This window comes from Dendrobates tinctorius, unplaced genomic scaffold (genome assembly GCF_039654945.1).
Source record: "Dendrobates tinctorius isolate UK_male_01 unplaced genomic scaffold, ASM3965494v1 ptg000030l, whole genome shotgun sequence".
Classification (NCBI taxonomy): domain Eukaryota; kingdom Metazoa; phylum Chordata; class Amphibia; order Anura; family Dendrobatidae; genus Dendrobates; species Dendrobates tinctorius.
The window spans coordinates 44,672,504-44,695,754 of NW_027361698.1; the positions used below are offsets into that span (position 1 = coordinate 44,672,504).

The 23,251-nt window shown below is 41.9% G+C and overlaps 1 protein-coding gene across 3 annotated transcripts in view; it reads left to right on the forward strand.

Moving 5' to 3' along the window:
* INTU (inturned planar cell polarity protein) overlaps positions 1 to 23,251 on the forward strand; it is an 88,141-nt gene that overhangs the window by 61,795 nt on the left and 3,095 nt on the right. For all 3 annotated transcript variants that reach the window (XM_073572049.1, XM_073572050.1, XM_073572048.1), the window contains exons 9-13: positions 9,840 to 9,893; positions 13,650 to 13,712; positions 17,641 to 17,859; positions 19,785 to 20,279; positions 21,180 to 21,280. In XM_073572049.1, coding sequence (XP_073428150.1) covers positions 9,840 to 9,893; positions 13,650 to 13,712; positions 17,641 to 17,859; positions 19,785 to 20,279; positions 21,180 to 21,280 — 932 coding nt within the window. The remainder of the gene's footprint in view (positions 1 to 9,839; positions 9,894 to 13,649; positions 13,713 to 17,640; positions 17,860 to 19,784; positions 20,280 to 21,179; positions 21,281 to 23,251) is intronic.

Consider the following 23,251-nt stretch of genomic DNA (forward strand, 5'->3'; position numbering starts at 1 on the left):
TGTGATGGACAATTTCTCTTTGGCAAAAAGTTAGACGACATCCTGGAAAAAGCAGGGGACAGGAAAAAGGGCTTCCCCAGATTCACGGGAGATCAAAGAAGACCGCCCTTTCGGAGGGGAAAATTCAATAGGGGCCGTCCTCCGGGGGATCGGAAAAGATGGGAGGACCAAAGACAGAAAGAGTCTGGATTCATGTTTGGGAGAGCCGCTTCATCCGCAAAGAAGTCCCCACAATGACGCCGGTATCCCTGTAGGGGGGAGACTGATGCTCTCTTATCAGGCCTGGGAAAATATATCTTCCAACACTTGGATTTTAAACATCATAAAAAAGGCCTAAAATTTCCTTTTTTTTCAACGGCCGAGAGCATCATTTGTGGTGACCCCAGTCAGGAAAGGGTTAGAAGAGCAGTTGGCCCTAGAGGCAGAGATCCTAAGTCTGCTGGACAAACACGTTTTGATCGAGGTTCCAAGCGAGCAGGAAAGAAGGGGTTTCTATTCACCCCTCTTCCTAATAAAAAAAAAAAACCCGTATCATTCATTCATTCAGGACGATTATAAATCTCAGAGGCCTCAACCAATGAATAGAAAACCAGACCTTCAAAATGGAGTCAGTGACTTCGGCCATAAAACTGTTACACCACAATTGTTTTATGGCCGTAGTCGACTTAAAGGATGCCTACTACCACATCCTGATCCATCCCGAGTACCAAAAATACTTAAGGGTAGCTCTCTACATCCAGGGCAACCTCAGACATTTTCAGTTCAGAGCCCTTCCATTCGGCATATCTATAGCCCCGAGGGTGTTCACGAAGGTAGTAGCAGAGATGACAGCCTTCCTCCGAATCTACTTAGACGATTTTCTAATTATGGGCAACTCGGAACATCACTGCACAGAAAAGGTGGAAAAAGTAACAAATACCCTACAGAGACTGGGCTGGATGGTGAATGTCAAAAAGTCAAGGCTTCAACCTCTACAAAGGCAAATGTTTTTAGGATTCATCTTGTACTCGGAACAGCAAAAGTGTCTTTTACCAGAGGCCAAGGTGGAAAAGGTGAGGAATATGACCCTGGCAGCAATAGACCAACGTCACACGACCCTGAGAGGGGCGATGCCTTACTAGGCACACTGACAGCCTGTATCCCAGCGGTCAGATGGGCACAATTTCATACCCTTCAACTGCAAGCAGAGATCCTATCAGCGCAGAAATTGCTAAAAGGGCGTTTAGAAGGAAGGCTGGAACTTTCCTTAAAAGTCAAAAACTCTCAGATGGTGGCTAGACAGAACAAACTTAGTAGCAGGGACATTTTGGCACAGGCCAGTATCCGATGTGATTCTGACGGACGCAAGTTCCTCGGGGTGGGGAGCACACCTGAAGGGACGGGCAGCCCAGGGGCACTGGGGACACCAAGAACAAAACGTATCCTCCAACCTAAGAGAATTAAGGGCAGTAAACAAAGCCCTAAGGATATTCATCCCCAGTCTAGAAGGCCGCAATGCCCGCATCATGTCGGACAACAAAGTGACAGTGGCTTATATCAACCACCAGGGAGGGACAAGGTCACACTCCCTAATGAGCGAAACCAGCTAAATCTTTTGCAGAGCAGAACGACACCAACACTCTCTAACAGCCTTACACATCAGAGGGGTGGAGAACATACAGGCCGATTTCCTAAGCCGCAACACATTGAGGCAGGGAGAATGGGCCCTAAATCACTTAGTGTTCCAGAAAATAGTACAACTCTGGGGAGAGCCAATAATAGACCTCTTTGCCAACAAAAGCAACAGGCAGGTAAAAAGATTCCGTTCATTGAACCCAAAAGAAGACCCATGGGCAGTGGACGCATTACAAATTCCGTGGAATTTCGAACTGGGTTATGCCTTTCCTCCAGTAGCTCTAATCCCAGCAGTGATGAAGAAAATAAGAGAAGATCAGGCCAGAGTGATCTTAATAGCCCTGTTTTGGCCAAAAAGGCCCTGGTTCTCACTACTACATATGATGTCCCTCTCAGATCCATGGGTGCTGCCAGAGATTCCAGACCTGCTAGCTCAGGGTCCGGTATTCCACACGCAAGTCAAGGGGTTCCATCTGACGGCGTGGAATTTGAGAGGTCACTTTTAAAAAATAGTGGTGGCTACACTGATGAAAAGTAGAAAGCCAGTAAGAACTAATATATACGGTAGGACATGGAATAAGTTTCTGCAGTTCCTAGGAAGACCGTTAGACCAAGAACCCCAGATTAAGGCCATCTTAGAGTTCTTACAGGCAGGACTACAGCTAGGCCTAGCGGTAAATACACTCAAAGTACAAGTTTCAACACTAGGCGCTCTGTATAACTGCAACATAGCAGCCAACAGATGGGTGGCCAGATTCATTAAATCCTGCCAGAGGTCTAGACCAATCCCTTTGCCAAAAATAGCTCCCTGGGATTTAAACCTTGTGTTAGAAGCTCTCACGAAAGAGCCATTTGAACCAGTGCAACAACTACCAGTAAAATATCTTGCCTTAATAACCATTATTTTAGTGGCCCTTACATCGGCACGTAGAGTGAGTGACTTGCAGGCCCTCTCAGTTAACCCACCTTATACCCAGGTGTACCAGGACAGGGTTGTCCTAAAAACAGACCCTGCTTATCTATCGAAAGTTGTATCAGATTTTCACCGAAGCCAGGACATTGTCCTCCCCTCCTTCTGTGACAATCCAAAAAACCCAGGAAAGGAGAAATTCCATAATCTAGACGTTAAAAGAGCCCTCTTAGAGTATATATCAGTAACTAGCCAGTGGAGGAGGTCCCAGTCCCTATTTGTAGCCTTCCAGGGTGCCAGGAAGGGTTACAGAGTATCGAAAGGGACTATTGCCAGATGGATTAGGGAGGCCATTAGTGTAGCCTACACAGCTAGTTGTGTTCCGATTCCTGAAGGCATCAAGGCTCATTCCACCAGAGCCGTGGCGACCTCCTGGGCTGAGAAAGCAGAGGTATCAATTGAACAGATTTGTAAGACCGCTACCTGGGCCTCACCCTCAACCTTTTTTAAACACTATAGATTAAATCTATCCTCTGCTGACTTAACCTTTGGTAGAAGGGTGCTGCAAGTGGTGGTCCCTCCCTAAGGTGTTCGAAGTCTCCAAAATCACTCAGGTGGTGCTGTCATGGGAGAAAGGAAAACCACCATGGTTGCTTACTGGTAGCCGGTTTTTCTGGAACCCATGACAGCACCCGTATATCACCTCTCCCCCCCCCCCCCCCCCCATTTTTCACCGTATGGGTGTGCACGTTAACAGGGTGTATTTGTGTGATGTGGTGTTGGATAAACATGTAACTAACCGGGAAGTCCTCTCAATGCTCTGTAACCAACTGAAGTGGGGGAGAGGTGCCGCCCCTTATATTTCAGTAGGTTCCTGTCCTGGCGGGGCGGATCCCTCTCTCAGGTGGTGCTGTCATGGGTTCCGGAAAAAACGGCTACTGGTAAGTAACCATGGTGGTTTGGGCTCTTGGAGGCAAATAATAATAATCCGCTTTCATTTTAGCTGGCAGTGCAACCAGTGACACAGTTTGCATTGAAAGATAAATGTGCATTGTTCAGAAGTTCATCACCTTGCAGAAAATAGGCCCCAATCTTCTCACGGTGAGCACGGAAAAAATATTTTGGCACCCAAGGTGTTGCTTTGTGCTAAGCCTTCCATTTCTTTATGAGAGCTAAGACACTGAGGTTCTCTTAGTGAAGTAATAATAACTATAACCCTCGTATACCGGTATAATTACACATTAGTTTTGTTTGGTTAAACCCCTTCATAAAGACTACATTTGAATTTCCTTGATGGACACTGATCTAAAAATATCAAAAAAACTTACCTGCACCTCCAAACAGAAAAAGGCAAGTGTGAACAGGTGCAAGCAGTCACAACTATTCAATATAACTAAGAAAATGTTACAGCCGCACTCTGAAGTGCTGCTATATGCTGTAAAGGATCAGCTCTCTGGTAGACGCTGGTGCACACACAAGAAACGGTTGTCTGGTTCAGAACAAATATGCGTTTTGTTAAATGTCCATAAACCATCCAGGTTAACAAATCGACTTTTTTTGGCACAAAGGGACAACATAAAAGTAAATAGCCCATTTAGCGTTACGGGCTCACCCGTTCAGACACCCCCATTCAAGTCTAAGAACACACTTGTGTTCGAAAAGCGTTTGGTATCCTCATTTTTTTGTATACTGATTAAAATGATACCTGGGGTGGTGGTGACATCCGTCTCGTGGTTGTTGTTTAATCTTAATTTTTAGTGTTGTGTTAATGATATTCTTGAGCTCTGGGGCAGTCTGTGGGGGGGGGGGGGGGGGGGAGAGTCTTCTTCTTAGCTATTCACCTGTATGGCTTTAGACAGGTCACTGATCCCTCATTGACCTGCCCCTTATTTTACATAATGAATATTATACATTTAAAATGAAAAAAAAAAAAATCACCTTCAGCAGGCAGGTGCCGGCACCACAGCATTATCACATATATAATGTGCATTTACTTTTTTATTTGATGCTATAAATAAATTCATTAAAAAAAATATTTGTGGCAAAATGGCGATCTGATAGATGCTACTGCGCAGGTGTCGGCGGCGCCAACTCGCTAGAGGAAAAAGTTGTCTCCGCTAATATGGTGCCATCGGTGCTATCTTTGAGGAGGCAATTTTTTTTTTCTCTAGCAAGATGGCAGCACCTGCGCAGTAGCATCTATCATCAATCCAATAGATACTATTGCATATAGGCGGCCGGCGCCAGTTTGCCACAGAATTTTTTTTTTCTTTTTAAATTAATTTATAGCATGAAATAAAAGAATTACCATATTTTTTGGACTATAAGACGCACTTTTTTCCCAAAATTTTTTTTCGTGGAAATGGGGGGGTACGTCTTATAGTCCAAATGTACTTACTGAGAGTTTGATGGCAGTAGCAGTTGGGTGATTCTGCAGGCCCTGGGCTGGGAAGAGGGGGAATTCGGTAGTCCGACACTGCAGGACGATGATCTGACTCCCAGGCTGGTGCGGCAGGTTCGGTGGTGCAGGGGCTCCGCCGACATTTTGTGAAAGCCCAGAGCCTACGGGAAAATAGCCGCCAGAAGCGGCGCATGCGCAGATTGAGATCTTGGTCCAGAGATCTCGTCTCCTGTGATCTCATTCTGCTCGTGCACTGCCTCCGGCAGCCATTTTCCCGGAGGCCACCTAATTGCAGCAATGGATGTGTGGAGGCTCCGGGTTTTCATTAAAAATAAAAAAAGGCAGAGCCCCCTCACCACCAAGCATCGAACCTGCCGCACCGCCTGGGTTGGGAGTCAGTTCATCGCTGGTCCACCGAACACCACCTTTGACCCCGCTCCACTAGCGCTTCCGATTCTCCCACCCCCTGGGTAATCTGAATTCAGACTGTAAGACAGACCCCGATTTGAGACATTAATTTTTTCCCTATTTTCCTTCTGAAAATTTGGGGTGCATCTTATAGTTTGAAAAATATGATAAATGTACATTATACATGCGATCCTACTTGTAACACTGGAGCCTCTGCAAGTTTCCAGATGGAGGAGGTGGATGTATGTTTGTAGGTACTGCATGGAATTACAGATGATTTTCAAAAGTCACTGAAGGGTTGGTAGCAGCATAATAAATGGGTTTCTGTCCATTATGGGAAGTGTTGGCATATTGTTTATCCAAACCACCTGGTTTGTAACTTCAGTGATGTGCTATGGGACATCAGCCAAAGTAGATTACATACAGTGCCTTGCGAAAGTATTCGGCTCTCTGGAACTTTTCAACCTTTTCCCACATATCATGCTTCAAACATAAAGCTACCAAATGTAAATTTTTGGTGAAGAATCAACAACAAGTGGAACACAATTGTGAAGTTGAACGAAATTTATTGGTTATTTTAAATTTTTGTGATAATGCAAAAACTGAAAAGTGGGGCGTTGTTGATTCTTCACCAAAAACTTACATTTGGTATCTTTATGTTTGAAGCAAGATACTGTCATATGTAAAAGTTTGGGCACCCCTATTAATGTTAACCTTTTTTCTTTATAACAATTTTGGTTTTTGCAACATGTATTTCAGTTTCATATATCTAATAACTGATGGACTCAGTTATATTTCTGGATTCAAATGAGGTTTATTGTACTAACAGAAAATGTGCAATCTGCATTTAAACAAAATTTGACCGGTGCAAAAGTATGGGCACCCTTATCATTTTCTTGATTTGAACACTCCTAACTACTTTTTACTGACTTCCTGAAGCACTAAATTGGTTTTGTAACCTCATTGAGCTTTGAACTTCATAGCCAGGTGTATCAAATCATGAGAAAAGGTATTTAAAGTGGCCACTTGCAAGTAGTTCTCCTATTTGATTCTCCTATGAAGAGTGGCATCATAGGCTCCTCAAAACAACTCTCAAATGATCTGAAAACAAAGATTATTCAACATAGCTTTTCAGGGGAAGGATACAAAAAGTTGTCTCAGAGCTTTAACCTGTCAGTTTCCACTGTGAGGAACATAGTAAGGAAATGGAAGAACACAGGTACAGTTCTTGTTAAGCCCAGAAGTGGCAGGCCAAGAAAAATATCAGAAAGGCAGAGAAGAAGAATGGTGAGAACAGTCAAGGACAATCCACAGACCACCTCCAAAGACCTGCAGCATCATCTTGCTGCAGATGGTGTCACTGTGCATCGGTCAACAATACAGCGCACTTTGCACAAGGAGAAGCTGTATGGGAGAGTGATGCGAAAGAAGCCGGTTGTGCAAGCACGCCACAAACAGAGTCGCCTGAGGTATGCAAAAGCACATTAGGACAAGCCAGTTACATTTTGGAAGAAGGTCCTGTGGACTGATGAAACAAAGATTGAGTTGTTTGGTCATACAAAAAGGCGTTATGCATGCGCTGTATTGTTGACCGATTCACAGTGACACCATCTGCAGCAAGATGATGCTGTAGGTCTTTGGAGGTGGTCTGTGGATTGTCCTTGACTGTTCTCACCATTCTTCTTCTCTGCCTTTCTGATATTTTTCTTGGCCTGCCACTTCTGGGCTTAACAAGAACTGTACCTGTGTTCTTCCATTTCCTTACTATGTTCCTCACAGTGGAAACTGACAGGTTAAAGCTCTGAGACAACTTTTTGTATCCTTCCCCTGAAAAGCTATGTTGAATAATCTTTGTTTTCAGATCATTTGAGAGTTGTTTTGAGGAGCCCATGATGCCACTCTTCATAGGAGAATCAAATAGGAGAACTACTTGCAAGTGGCCACTTTAAATACCTTTTCTCATGATTTGATACACCTGGCTATGAAGTTCAAAGCTCAATGAGGTTACAAAACCAATTTAGTGCTTCAGGAAGTCAGTAAAAAGTAGTTAGGAGTGTTCAAATCAAGAAAATGATAAGGGTGCCCATACTTTTGCACCGGTCAAATTTTGTTTAAATGCAGATTGCACATTTTCTGTTAGTACAATAAACCTCATTTGAATCCAGAAATATAACTGAGTCCATCAGTTATTAGATATATGAAACTGAAATAGCTGTTGCAAAAAACAAAATTGTTATAAAGAAAAAAGGTTAACATTAATAGGGGTGCCCAAACTTTTACATATGACTGTATGAGGGAAAAGCGTGAAAAGTTCCAGGGAGCCGAATACTTTCGCAAGGCACTGTAATACAGCGGAAATCAACCTGGACAGGTTTAACTCCAAAGCAACCCGAGAAAACCACAATCCATCTCTATATGCCCTAATAATACATAATGAACAAGCTGGATAGTGACTCCTTCATGAGACCACCTCTCTGGACCAGGATGGAAGCCACCATGGTATATACTATATGGCCAGACAAGGCATCCACATAAGGAAGGTGCACCAATCTCCAAACACCAGCACGGTCCCAGCAGCTTCAATTTTGTTTGGAATAGATAGTACTTTCAAGTAACTTTTCAGAATAAACTGTACTGTGTGTAAATGAGGAATAGTATAACTGATCATTACATGACTTGTATCCTGCATTTTTGCCAGTTTTCCCCTCTGCAGACTCTGTGACCTCTCCTATACACTGCACAGTACACGGAGGGGGATTCCTGCTCTTCATTCCTCTTTAGCACAACAGATACAAGCAGCAGCATGGAAGAAATCATACAGCAGTGCTGAGCTGTCTTGTTCTGAATAAAGTTCTGACCGGTGGTTAGAGGATGTTTGTCTCTCCAGTATGTTTGTCTTCCTCTGCCTATTTCCTCTCCCTGATCTTTGCTTCTCCACATCCCCCTCTTCATAGAGTATAATGGGCTCTATGACATGATGCCTGCGGTTTGTCTAATCCTGAGCAAGACTGATTTGAGCTGGATTTCAAAGTGGATGACAAGTTCTAGGTGATGAGTCTCATCAGTGGGGAAGAATGCTGATTTTAGATGTATTACAGAGATCATTATATTTGTCTGTACATTTATACTTTAACATAGGAGTGAGTTGAGTCCAGGGATGATTGCCTCTTTTCAGTAGCTAAGCCAGCCCCCTTATGTGTTACAACGGATCTATAGACGGAAAATGGAACTAGCTCAGCTATTGAAATTAGCCAGTGTGTCTACCCCCTTTACACTCACATTACTGAGTATTAGCACTGTAAGCTGTCTTCTGTGTCAAATCCAATACAAACGTGGATTTGCTGGGACCTGGGCCTCATCTGGATTCTATTATACTAGGAAGTTGTATTTTACTCAGCCCTAAAGATATTTTTATTTCAAGTGGATACCCCCTTTTAAAGTATTTGGCTCTGCAGCATATGCGCTTCACATATCCTAGTTACCGCGGCATCTCGCTAGGTGGACGTTCCCAGAGTTGTCAGATAATAAAGGTAATGTACACGTGTAAGTGTATGAAGAGTGCACTCGTGTATGTCGTACAGCTCAGCAGAAAGGCCCCGGCTTGTGCAAATAGCTGTGATTGTCTCGCTCCATGTAGTGAGAGGTATGTAACAATACGGACCATGACTACACCGAGTCGCTGAGCTGTTTTTATCATCTCCATAGATACTTTCATGTACGTTTAAGTCAAAGTTTATTATGCGGGGGTTTAGTGTCGGAGACTGAAATGGAAAGTAATAACTTTCCAAGAGACTAGGTCCTAATGCTGTGAATACAGAGGCCTTGACATCCCCTTCAGGTCAGAGGATAATGTTTCTAGGAGACACCCGAGCAACTAATCCTTCATTCTTCTGACCCAAGCGACGTGGACAGCTTGCTATTTCAGTTTCCAAGCTGAAGTGTAATTGTGCTGGGAGACACATCTTACTGAAAAATATTCCACTTTTGTAAAAACTATGAAACTTAGAGGGTAAATGTATTCTAGAACTGATGGGACATCTATAAAACATGTCGCCTTTATGTCTAAGTGATAAAGAAAAGTAAGATCTCTACCCGTGGTTGCATCAGGACAGGTCTTTTCTCGAACTTGTCTCATGTTTTGCCTGGTAGGTTTCTGTATTAACCATGTGTTTTGTGTCTAACATGGCGCCAGAAGTATCTGCAGAAAATAAGAACATTTCTTCACTTTTCTTGTTTTTATGGTCCATATGCTAAAACATTACCCCATGTTGGTATTATATGGCCAGTCAGGAGGAGAGACCCAGCTCTCGTTGGTCAGACATGACTTTTGGGAACATTTGATGCTCCTGGGGGATGTGTGAAGTTGAACAAGGCAATGCCTGCAGTTTTTCCATCTGTGACATCAGCCTGCCCTATCCAATTGTCTCAGAAGCCAATATAACAGTCTGTAATGTATTTATTGTATCGCCACATTAAAGTTTACTTTGTTTCATTTTACTCTTTCAGACGGAGATTGATACAGTACTGAGTGATTTGGAGGCGCTTGATTTTGCAGAACTAGTAAGTGCTTTAAATTGTGGTCTTATGAAGCTATAATGGGATTGATACTATACACTGACATGATGTACCAAGGTTAAGTATGGATCACAATGAAGTAAAGTATTTTTCGGACTATAAATGCACTTTTTAGCAAGAAAAACTCTTGCTACAAAGTGAAGTTTTACAGTCTGGAGGTAGTTTTCTTTGATGAAGGAGAACGCTGACAGAGCTGCTCTCTCTCCTCCAGTCCCACTCTGATCTACCTGATTGGTGCAGGTCAGGAGAAGACGCTACCGCTCCTGCATGGAGGTTGCACGTCCCGTGCAGCTGAAGGACCTTCCACCCGATCAGCTCCAGGACCTTATTGAAGAGGTCCTGGAGCTGTTGTGGGAGGAACTATTTAAAAGTTCCAACCACAAAAATCTTCTTCACGCCCTCTCTTCAGCCCTCTTCCTCCATTTCTTATTATCGCTAATTGATTTTACATCCCCCCTCATAAAGAGTGTGAAATATTATTCCTCTCATTTTTAAATTCTTTTTAAATTAACCTTGCATCTTTCTATTTTGTACCTCCATATTTTTTTGTACCTATACAATTTGTTGTTGTTGTTGTTGTTGTTGTTGTTCTAGTTTGATTGTATGTAATTTATATGTTTAATAAATAATTACAAAAAATTAACCCTCTCAGTAACCTAGTGTTACTGGTACAAATTTTACATTACCAAGGCCAACCACCTCAGTGACACATATCTGCCATCCAGTATATTTACCTCCTGCTCTCTTATAGTGTATGTGAATGTGCATGGAGCAGAGCTGTGTGTGCATATGTGAATGTGCATGGAGCAGAGCTGTGTGTGCATATGTGAATGTGCATGGAGCAGAGCTGTGTGTGCATATGTGAATGTGCATGGAGCAGAGCTGTGTGTGCATATGTGAATGTGCATGGAGCAGAGCTGTGTGTGCTAATGTAAATGTGCATGGAGCAGAGCTGTGTGTGCATATGTAAATGTGCATGGAGCAGAGCTGTGTGTGCATATGTGAATGTGCATGGAGCAGAGCTGTGTGTGCATATGTGAATGTGCATGGGGCAGAGCTGTGTGTGCATATGTGAATGTGCATGGAGCAGAGCTGTGTGTGCATATGTGAATGTGCATGGAGCAGAGCTGTGTGTGCATATGTGAATGTGCATGGAGCAGAGCTGTGTGTGCATATGTGAATGTGCATGGAGCAGAGCTGTGTGTGCATATGTGAATGTGCATGGAGCAGAGCTGTGTGTGCATATGTGAATGTGCATGGAGCAGAGCTGTGTGTGCATATGTGAATGTGCATGGAGCAGAGCTGTGTGTGCTAATGTAAATGTGCATGGAGCAGAGCTGTGTGTGCATATGTGAATGTGCATGGGGCAGAGCTGTGTGTGCATATGTTAATGTGCATGGAGCAGAGCTGTGTGTGCATATGTAAATGTGCATGGAGCAGAGCTGTGTGTGTATATGTAAATGTGCATGGAGCAGAGCTGTGTGTGTATATGTAAATGTGCATGGAGCAGAGCTGTGTGTGTATATGTAAATGTGCATGGAGCAGAGCTGTGTGTGTATATGTAAATGTGCATGGAGCAGAGCTGTGTGTGTATATGTAAATGTGCATGGAGCAGAGCTGTGTGTGTATATGTAAATGTGCATGGAGCAGAGCTGTGTGTGTATATGTAAATGTGCATGGAGCAGAGCTGTGTGTGTATATGTAAATGTGCATGGAGCAGAGCTGTGTGTGTATATGTAAATGTGCATGGAGCAGAGCTGTGTGTGTATATGTAAATGTGCATGGAGCAGAGCTGTGTGTGTATATGTAAATGTGCATGGAGCAGAGCTGTGTGTGTATATGTAAATGTGCATGGAGCAGAGCTGTGTGTGTATATGTAAATGTGCATGGAGCAGAGCTGTGTGTGTATATGTAAATGTGCATGGAGCAGAGCTGTGTGTGCATATGTAAATGTGCATGGAGCAGAGCTGTGTGTGCATATGTAAATGTGCATGGAGCAGAGCTGTGTGTGCATATGTAAATGTGCATGGAGCAGAGCTGTGTGTGCATATGTAAATGTGCATGGAGCAGAGCTGTGTGTGCATATGTAAATGTACATTGAGCAGAGCTGTGCATATGTAAATGTGCATGGAGCAGAGCTGTGTGTGCATATGTGAATGTACATTGAGCAGAGCTGTGTGTATATGTAAATGTGCATGGAGCAGAGCTGTGTGTGCATATGTGAATGTGCATGGAGCAGAGCTGTGTGTGCATATGTGAATGTGCATGGAGCAGAGCTGTGTGTGTATATATGTAAATGTGCATGGAGCAGAGCTGTGTGTGTGTGTGTGTGTGTGTGTGTATATATCTAAATGTGCATGGAGCAGAGCTGTGTGTGTATATGTAAATATGCATGGAGCAGAGCTGTGTGTGTGTATGTAAATGTGCATGGAGCAGAGCTGTGTGTGTGTGTATATGTAAATGTACATCGAGCAGAGCTGTGTGTGTGTGTGTGTGTGTGTGTGTGTGTGTATATATATATGTAAATGTGCATGGAGCAGAGCTGTGTGTGTATATGTAAATGTGCATGGAGCAGAGCTGTGTGTGTGTGTATATGTAAATGTACATCGAGCAGAGCTGTGTGTGTGTGTGTATATGTAAATGTACATCGAGCAGAGCTGTGTGTGCATATGTGAATGTGCATGGAGCAGAGCTGTGTGTGTATATATGTAAATGTGCATGGAGCAGAGCTGTGTGTGTGTGTGTGTGTGTATGTGTGTGTATATATATATATATATATAATCTAAATGTGCATGGAGCAGAGCTGTGTGTGTATACGTAAATATGCATGGAGCAGAGCTGTGTGTGTGTATGTAAATGTGCATGGAGCAGAGCTGTGTGTGTGTGTGTGTATATGTAAATGTACATCGAGCAGAGGTGTGTGTGTGTGTGTGTGTGTGTGTATATATATATGTAAATGTGCATGGAGCAGAGCTGTGTGTGTATATGTAAATGTGCATGGAGCAGAGCTGTGTGTGTGTGTATATGTAAATGTACATCGAGCAGAGCTGTGTGTATATGTAAATGTGCATGGAGCAGAGCTGTGTGTGTGTATGTAAATGTGCATGGAGCAGAGCTGTGTGTGTGTGTATATGTAAATGTACATCGAGCAGAGCTGTGTGTATATGTAAATGTGCATGGAGCAGAGCTGTGTGTGCTAATGTTTTAGCATTTAGTGACCATGGTTAAAAGAAAAAAACAAAACTGTGGAATTGCCCTTTTTTCCAATTTCACCGTGCTTGGATTTTATTTCCTGTTTTCCAGTACACAACATGGTAAAGTCAATGGTCTTGTTCAAAAGTACAACTCGTCCCGCAAAAAACAAGCCCTCACACGGCCATAATGACTGAAAAATAAAAAACTTATGCCTCTGTGAAGAAGAGGAACAAAAAACGGAAAATGACCCGGGGGTTAAGGGAAAAATATTTCTTTTGATTTTCTGCTGTCTTAATCTGTGTTGCAGCTTATAGTGCGGTATATCCTTTAGTCCGAAAAATATGGTGGTTGTTTATTACAGTAGCTTTTTATTTTAATTGTTGAGGACAATGGGGGAATAAACCATATGGTAAAATGATTTACCAGCATGTGTAGTAATCCACTTCTGCTTGTACAATCACTTATTGTGTTGTTCATGTAGACCATTTATTGAATCACATCTTTCTTCCATGTATAACCAGCTGTGAATGTTTTCTACCATTGCAGTCTGAAGATTACTATGAGATGAGACGCTTCTACATGATTCTAGGAACTTCCCTGTTTTACAAGGTATATTGGCTACAAGGGGGATGGGTCTGCACCACTACATGATGATTACATCTTTTATCGTTTTTTGACCACTGCCATTAATCTTATGGTTTATTATCGCTTGTCTGCATCAATCTTCATGTCTGTCTGATGGGCTGGGAAGGGGGACCCATCTTGTGATTTTGAAAAATAAAAGTTTGCTATCTAAACTATGAACAATTTGATTTTACATTGTTCATAAATCCCTAATAATGCATGATACATTATATATTTAAATGGTCTTTTTCCAACATTTGACTAACTTAAAAAGAAATTCCGTATAGAGACCTGTCACCCCTAGTCTCTCCAATGAAATCAACTGTGGGAGCAATAATAAGAAAATGGAAGACGTACAAGACCACTGATAATCTCCCTCAATCTGGGGCCCCACGCAAGATCTCACCCCGTGGGGTCAAAATGATCACAAGAACTATGAGCAAAAATCCCAGAACCACACGGGGGGACCTAGTGAATGACCTGCATAGAGCTGGGACGACCATAACAAAGGCTACCATCAGTAACACACTACGCCGCCAGGGACTCAGATCCTGCAGTGCCAGACGTGTCCCCCTTCTTAAGCCAGTACATGTCTGGGCCCGTCTGAAGTTTGCTAGAGAGCATTTAGATTATCCAGAAGAGTATTGGGAGAATGTTATATGGACTGATGAAACCAAAGTAGAACTGATTGGTAGAAACAAAACTCATCGTGTTTGGAGGAGACAGAATTCTGAGTTGCATCCAAAGAACACCAATACCTACTGTGAAGCTTGGGGGTGCAACATCATGCTTTGGGGCTGCTTCTCTGCAAAGAGACCAGGACGACTGATCCGTGTACATGAAAGAATAAATGGGGCCATGTATCGTGAGATTGTCACGGAGTGACTGACCAGTGTGACACGACCCAAATGTTGGTCGGTCACCAAACGGCACAACAACACAACACCAATGGAATAGGGGAGAGGAAGGCCCTGACAATAGGGAATCAGGGACGGTCACCTCCTGAGCTCCACCCTGAGCGAGCTGACACTATATAGTGATGACCCACCCTGGGACAAAGTAAAAAAAAAAAAAATGAATGTGTAAAAATAATTTAAAAAAAAATTCCTAAATAAAGAAAAAAAAAATATTCCCCAATAAATTCATTTCTTTATGAAAATTAAAAAAAACAATAAAAGTACACATATTTAGTATCGCCGCGTCTGTAACGACCCGCCCTATAAAACTATACTACTAGTTAACCCCTTTATTGAACCCCTTAAAAATGCAAAAAAAACCATGCTTTATCATCATACTGCCAAACAAAAAGTGGAATAACACGCGATCAAAAAAGACGGATATAAAGAAACATGGTACCGCTGAAAATGTCATCTTGTCCCGCAAAAAACGAGCTACCACACAGCGTCATCAGCGAAAGAATAAAAAAGTTATAGCTCGCAGAATAAAGCGATGCAAAAATAATAATTTTGTATATAAAATTGCTTTTATTGTATAAAAGCGCCAAAACATAAAAAAATGATATAAATGAGGTATCGCTGTAATCGTACTGACCCGAAGAATAAAACCGCTTTATCAATTTTACCACGCTCGGTAAAATTTGCAGAGCTATGCAAACTGACATGAGCTAAACAGAAGAAGAGATGTTGGAAGATGTTTAACTGCTTCCCAGCCCCCCCCCCTAAAGAAATTCATGAATTGCTGATTTTTGTTCATTCTGCCTCCCAAAAATCGGAATAAAAAAATGTCATGTGCCCAAAAATGGTACCAATAAAAATATCAACTCGTCCCGTGGGTCAAAATATGGAAAAATTATAGCTCTCAAAATGTGTGCAAAACTATTTTTTGCAATAAAAAGCGTCTTTTAGGCTATGTGCCCACGCTAGCGTTTTTAAACGCTCAGGAAAAGGATCCCCTTCCCAGAAAACGCGCGTCTTTTTCCACACATTTTTTGCGCGATTTTTTACGCGTTTTTTGACACGCGATTTCTGGGATCATTGGGGAAGGCTAAAAACGCTCAGCAATGCGGGAATTAATGAGCATGCTGCGTTTTTAGCCGCTAAGCGATTCCTGAGCGGTTAAAAACGCATGCATTGGCACAAAAAGCCAAAAATGCATGCTAATTAATTTGATGCATCTTTTAAGCATTTCTGCAGCGTCTGAGCCGGCTCAAACGCTGCGGAAACGCTTAACAAAACGCATCGTGGGCACACAGCCTTAGCGTGTGACAGCTGCCAAACATAAAAACTTGCTATAAATAGTAAATCATACCCCCCTTTGACGCCCCCTTAGTTAGGGAAAAATAATAAAATAAAAAAATGTATTTATCTCCATTTTCCCGTTAGCGCAAGGGCTAGGGTTAGGGTTGGGACTAGGGTTAGGGGTGTGTTAGGGTTAGGTTTGTGGTTAGGGTTATAGTTAGGGTTGGGATTAGGGTTTGGGGTGTTGTTGGGGTTAGGATTGGAGTTAGAATTGTGGGGTTTCCACTGTTCAGGCACATCAGGGGCTCTTCAAACGCGACATGGCGTCTGATCTCAATTCCAGCCAATTCTGCGTCTAAAAAGTCAAACGGTGCTCCTTCCCATCTCTGCCATGCACCAAAACAGTGGTTTACCCCCACATATGGGGTATCAGCATACTCAGGACAAATTGCACAATAACTCTTTGGGTCCAAATTCTTCTGTTACCCTTGGGAAAATAAAAAATTGGGGGCAAAAATATCATTTTTGTGGAAAAAAATATTTTATTTTTATGGCTCTACGTTATAAACTTCTGTGAAGCACTTGGGGGTTCAAAGTTTTCACCACACATCTAGATAAGTTCCTTGGGGGGTCTAGTTTCCAAAATGAGGTCACTACTGTTTAGGCACATCAGGGGCTTTCCAAAGGCGACATGGCGTCCGATCTCCATTCCAGCCAATTTTGCGTTGAAAAAGTCAAATGGCGCTACTTCCCTTCCGAGCTCTGCCATGCGCCCAAACAGTGGTTTACCTGCATATATAGTGTATCAGTGTACTCAGGACAAATCGGACAACAACTTTTGGGGTCCAATTTCTCCTGTTACCCTTGGGAAAATAAAAAAAAATTGGACCTGAAGTTATTTTTTTGTAAAAAAAAAAGTTAAATGTTCATTTTTTTTTTTATTTAAACATTCCAAAAATTCCTGTGAAGCACCTGAAGGGTTAATAAACTTCTTGAATGTTGTTTTGAGCACCTTGAGGGGTATTTTCGATCATATAGACCCCTCAAACTGACTTCAAATGTGATGTGGTCCCTAAAAATTATGGTGTTGTAAAAATGAGAAATCGCTGGTCAACTTTTAACCCTTATAACTTCCTAACAAAAAACAAAATTTGGTTCCAAAATTGTGCTGATGTAAAGTAGACATGTGGGAAATGTTACTTATTAAGTATTTTGTGTGACATATCTCTGTGATTTTTGCCCTTTTTTTTTTGCAATTTCACTGCACTTGGAATTTTTTTTCCTGTTTTCTAGTACACGACATGGTAAAAACCAATGGTGTCGTTCAAAAGTACAACTCGTCCCGCAAAAAAATAAGCCTTCACATGGCCATAGTGACAGAAAGATAAAAAAGTTATGACTCTGGGAAGGAGGGGAGCGAAAAACAAAAACGCAAAACCGAGAAATGCTCCGGGGTTAAGGTTGAGAATATATTCGCTACAAGTCCTGGGACAGTGAGTCTGATCAGTCTTTATCTGATAACTAGACATGGGACCGTTAGGGGCTACTGTGAGCTGCCAGAGCTCTTAACAAAATCAAGCTGATTAACCTATGGACCAGTGGGGGGGATTGTACACAGACCATGTACTACATGTGAAGAAGAGATTGTATTATTGTACTAGCAAGATTTTCCTTTTTTAAATTTCCTTAGATAAGTTGTTTTTAACTTTTTTCAGGGTTATTTGGTGGCCAATCACTTGCCCAAGGAAGCTCTGATTGATGTTGCCCTCTATTGCCAGCATTATTACTTGTTATCGTTGGCATCAGAGCGGATCGGACAGCTTGTAGTATGGCGGGAGGTGTACCCCTGGCATCATATAAAGACGCATGGCTCACTAAGCAGAGATGAATACAGTCAGCCTCAGGCACGGTACTTTCTTCTCATCGTAGGCCTGGTAAGCCTTTCTCCGACCTAGCTGTAGGATTTTATCTATCTTTTGTGAATAATTTTGTGTGAAAGTAATATTCATTTTATTACGATTGGTTTTGATACCTTGCAGTTTACATTAAATTGGAGAAGGGAGTATGTAGCTAAAGATGCTTAAAATTTATTAGGATGACCTGGGTGCCTTTCAACACACAGTGTGGCATGTAAAGGTTTGGGCACCCCTAGTCAAAATTACTGTTATTGTGAAGAGTTAAGCAAGTTGAAGATGAAATGATCTCTAAAAGGCCTAACGTTAAAGTTGACACATTTCCTTTGTATTTTAGGCAAAAAAATAAAAATATTTTCATCTTTTAAGTTTTAAAATGACATAAAGGAATGTGGGCCAATGCAAAAGTTATTTTAATGCCTAGTAGCGCCCCCGTTTGAAAGTATCACAGCTTGAAAATGCTTTTTATAGCCAGACAACAGTTTTTCAATTCTTTGTTTGAGGTAATTTCTTCCATTCTTTGGGAAATTCTTCCAGTTCTGTGAGATCCCTGGGTTGTCTTGCATGCACTGCCAGTTTGAGGTCTAGCTACATACTTTCAATGAAGTTCAGATCAGGGAACTGTTAGGGCCATTGTAAAACCTTCAGCTTGCGCCTTTTGAGGTAGTCTATTGTGGATTTTGACATGTGTTTAAAATCATTATACATCTGTAGAAGCCATCATCTTTTCAACTTCACCTTCTTTACAAATAGTGTTATGTTTGCATCAAGTATTTGTTGAAATTTCATTGAATCCATTTTTCCCTCTACTCGTGAAGTGTTCCCCGTGTCATTGGCTGCAACAGAACCTCAAAGCATGATTGATCCACTCCCATGCTTAATGGTTGGCGACATGTTCTTTTTTTTGAAATATTGTGCCCTTTTTTCTCCACTCATGCCTTTGATCATTGTGGCCAAAGAGTTCTATTTTAACCTCATCGGTCCACAGGACTTGTTTACAAAATGCATCAGGCTTATTTAGATGTTCTTTTGCATACTTCTGATGCTGAATTTTATGGTGAGGACACAGGAGGCATTTTCTTCTGATGACTCTGACTCTTCCATGAATCTGTATTTGTGCAGGTGTTTCTGAACAGTACAACAATGTACCACAACTCCTTTCTGAAGATCTTTTGTGGTCAAACTGGAGTCCTGATTTGCCTCTAGAAATTCTACAAGCAGCTCTCACTGATATTTTTCTTGGTCTTCCAGACTTTGTCTTGACCTCCACTATTCCTGTTAACTACCATTTATTAATTACATTTCGAACTGGGCAACTTGAAAATGCTTTGCTATCTTCTTATAGCCTTTTCTTGTTTTGTGGGCCTCAACTTTTTTAGTTTGAGTGCTAGGCAGCTGCTTGGAAGAATTCATGGCTTATGTTTTTTGTCACAAGTTTAAAGGAAGCTAGGTTTTAATAAAGCTGAGAAATTTTCATCCCCTGGCCATTCTTAACGATGTTGAACAAGCCATAAACCTAACAGACTAATTAAGGTCTGAAACCTTGGTCAAAGTTATCTGAGCACACGTCTCCAAGGGTTTCCAAATTTTTGCATCCACCCATTTTCCTTTTTGTAATGTTTAAAATGTAAAAAATGACAATATTTTTTTTTTTTCCTAAAATACAAAGGAAATGTGTCATCTTTAATGTCAGGCCTTTTACAGATCATTTCATCTTCAACTTGTTTAACTGTTAACAATAACTAATTTTGACCAGGGGTCCCCAAACTTTTACATGCCACTGTATATTTTATTACAGATTATGGGTACTACGTTTCTGGAGATGGGAGGTTGAACAGCCATTTAATCTGATATTATTTTAATATGCTGTGAAAAAAGTTCATGAGTAAATGATTTTTTCATCTTTTATAAAATGTTCCGCTTTCTCTTCCGACTCCCTTTGGCAGAAACACTTCATGCTGTGCACGATACTAGAGGCTGGCGGCTGCACAGCCAAAGCAGTTGGAAATCCCGGGCCTGACTACATATATGTAGATCAGCTGAAGGCATGTCTTCTTCAATTGGAATTGCTGGACACAAGTATAGAAGAAAGGCTGAATGCGTCCCCAAACCCTTGCTTATCATGTGCCGACTGGTTCCTTCCTTCTGCACGGGACAAGTTCCACAGTGTTGTTAATTCCGTTATAATAAATAAACTTCAAACTCCCAAGAAAGCCAGTCAGACCTTGAGTAAGAAGAGTCTAATTCCTGATTCCCAGACTTCTCTAAAAACTCGTAGACCAAGTCCTACACGGAGTAGTGGAGGATCTGATAATGGAAGTGAAGGTTTAGGGGAAAGTGCGAGTGTTGGATTCCATTCCACTCCAGACTTGACCCGAAAAGTTGGAAGGCGAGAATCTGAAGGCTCAGACGGAAGTGGAGGCAGTGGCAGTGTCCTTAAGGTATTTATTCATTGTCCCAGATTGAAAAGTTCACCTTACCACCATGTTCATTTAAGAGGGTTGTCTCTGGTTCTTAAATGGGTGAAAACAAGCAATATTGCAATTAACTTCTTAGTAAAAAAATCCTCTCCATCCTTAAGAATGCAGGGATGTTTAATTTTATAGTGCCATGGTTACCGACCGCCTTGCAGTCTGAGTGTTGGGTTACGTAAGCAAGGACCCTGCTTGCATGCTCTATACTATCATGGATCCAGCCAGCTTCAGTCCTCCGTATTTACTCATACGCTGTAGAGGCAAAGCTGCCTCCGATAGTAGCATGAGAGAGTGCTTAGTTCGGATGAGCAGCGTGAATTTGCTGTTGGTCCGAACTATCAACCATCAAGAATGCACCACCTCGAGCAACCAGAAAGCCATGAGACAAGAGTGGTGTGCTTCTGGAGAAACATTAAAACCCCTTTTAAGGGACAGCCATAATCTGTATATGCATGTAAGGCCATATTCACGCGTACAGTATATGGTCAGTATTCTAAGCCAAAAACAGGAGTGGGAGAAAAATGCAGAAGTGGTGACGTGTTTCTATTGTACTTTTCCTCTGATTGTTGTTCACCTGGTTTTGGCTTACAAACACTGATGGAAAATACTGACCAACTTAGTAGTTAGTGTGATTGTAGCCTAATCTTAGGCTCCCAATCTCTCCACAATTTACTACTACCTATCCCCGTCAATGTTTTTTCTCTTTTCTGTCTAAGCAGGCTATTAATCGACCACCTCCTGATCAGCGGTTGTTTAATGCCCGGTGTCGACAGGTGTCAATGTACCGTTAGTGGAAGTGAATGTGAAGAAGTGTGACTAAATCCATTTAGTTATTACGGTGACTTTTATGTTGTGTTTTGTCTTCAGATCAGCAAGAAAAAATACACCCTTCCCAATCCTTTTAATTTGGGAAGCTTGAGAAGGAACCTTTCAGAGCGAGAGGCAGAAGATCTGTATAACACTGTGAAGTAAGTGACAAGTTAACGCCTTTAATGGGGTACTCCAGCCTAAACAATTGATCTATATACTGGATAGGGTATAATATAAAACCAAAAAATCTGATTTTACCTTGCCCCAAACCCTCATCTAAGGCCCATTACTCCCTATTACAAAAAGTATACCTCCCTGCTAACAACAAAGCCTGACAAATCATTATTCTTCATCCATTTTTTTCATAATATTAAAACTTGCTTCTTCTTGGAGTGTCCACATTTTTGGGTGGTTTGCCAGAGGAAAGCTTTCAAATAATACTAATACCTTGGTATAAAAATTGTCATGTGTTCTCCTGTGATTTTCTTTCAGCTTTGATGTATAGACCAAAATACACAACTGATATGATAGGATGTGCCCTAAGAGGAAGGGAAAATGCGGGAGCGCTATCTAAGAATACTATTTAAAGACAAATATTAGGAGTGTGTTGAAACAAATGAAGGTCACCTTGCAGAGATGGGAAAGCAGGCCCAACTCTGGAAGAAGTGACTCGCTAGTATGGTTCCTCAATGGTGGCTTGCTGCGGCCGTGGTTGTCGTGGACAATTCCATGGACAGTTCCAACGTGCTGACGGTAGAGCAGAGATGTACCAAGCCAAGGAGACTTCATCAAGTAGAAGCGCCCATGGCTTGGTACATCTTGGCTCTACACAACTGAAGTGAAGATAGACACTTGTAGAAAACAAAGTGTTTTTTGCTTTTACCTACTTCTATATAAATTGATTTTATAGAAAAATTAGAATCCCTGGGTGGTAGCTGAACATTTTCTTGTAAATTCAATTTCTTAGAGAAAGCCAAGCCATACTCCAATAATAAGGAAGCCTTGGGCATCTCCATGTTAAATGAACCCAGTTGACGTTCAGATTTAGACATTTTGGGCGTATAGAAATATAGAAATAGCTTTCTAATGTTAAATAAAATGAAATTACAGATAATAAGATGGCGGCTGTTAGGTTGTTGGTGGGGGGTACCAGCGCTGTGACTCCACCAGTCCCCATGAATGACCAGTGAGCTCCACTCCAAAAATAAAGGAGAGATTTCTGCAGCCTGATAAAGGCCTATAAAAGCAAGAGTGACTCACAGATGCCAAAACTGCGTCCGCACGTCACAGCAGGAGGATCTGTTATGAATGGGAAACCGAGGAGAAAAAAAAGACAACAAGCTAAGTCTCAGAAAACCAGAGAAGTTGGTAACTATGCAGATTGCAGATCCCTGATCTTAACCGCACAGCTAGCAGCAGTCGTGGAGTGTTCCTACGTTGGTCCTAGACGCCTCGTCACAACCGGAGAACTACATAAGCCTAAAGCAGGAAAAGAGGAAAACTAACTGCCCCAGAGCAGACCCCAAAGGAAAGACAGCCCCCCACATGTATTGACGGTGAAACAAGATGAAAATACAAACAAAGGCAGGAAAATAGGCTGAGCAAACGATGGGGCCCTTCTAACTAAAAAGGACAGAAAAGGAAAGACACTGTCTGCAATCTGCCAAAAAAACCTACAAAAATATTGTCCAACACTTCTGATAACAAAATTAACCCTGAAGTCTCTAGACTTCAAAACCTATATCAGCACTCTGAAATATTCTGAGACAGAGCAAAAAAGAGGCCAATCTAATAAGGGACAAAAAGCAGATTGGCAAATACTGATTAATAGGAGTGGAATTTCAGCATAGCCCCAGCAGGGGCAGGCTGATTACACAAAAAACTGAATTGACCAACAAGCACAAGTGTGAACATTAGCAAAAAACAAACTTGACTTGAGAAGACTGGAAGAGAGCTGAAGTCCAGGACCTGAGAAGCAGACTGAATCACCAGCACCCGGATAGGGCGTCGGCTGTCTTATATCCAGTCTGATACTCCAGAGATCCAATCGTCATCTTCCTCATCAGGTGGCAGATCACTACCACTCAAACCAACCGCACTACCTCCTGTCACCACCAGAGGGAGAATGG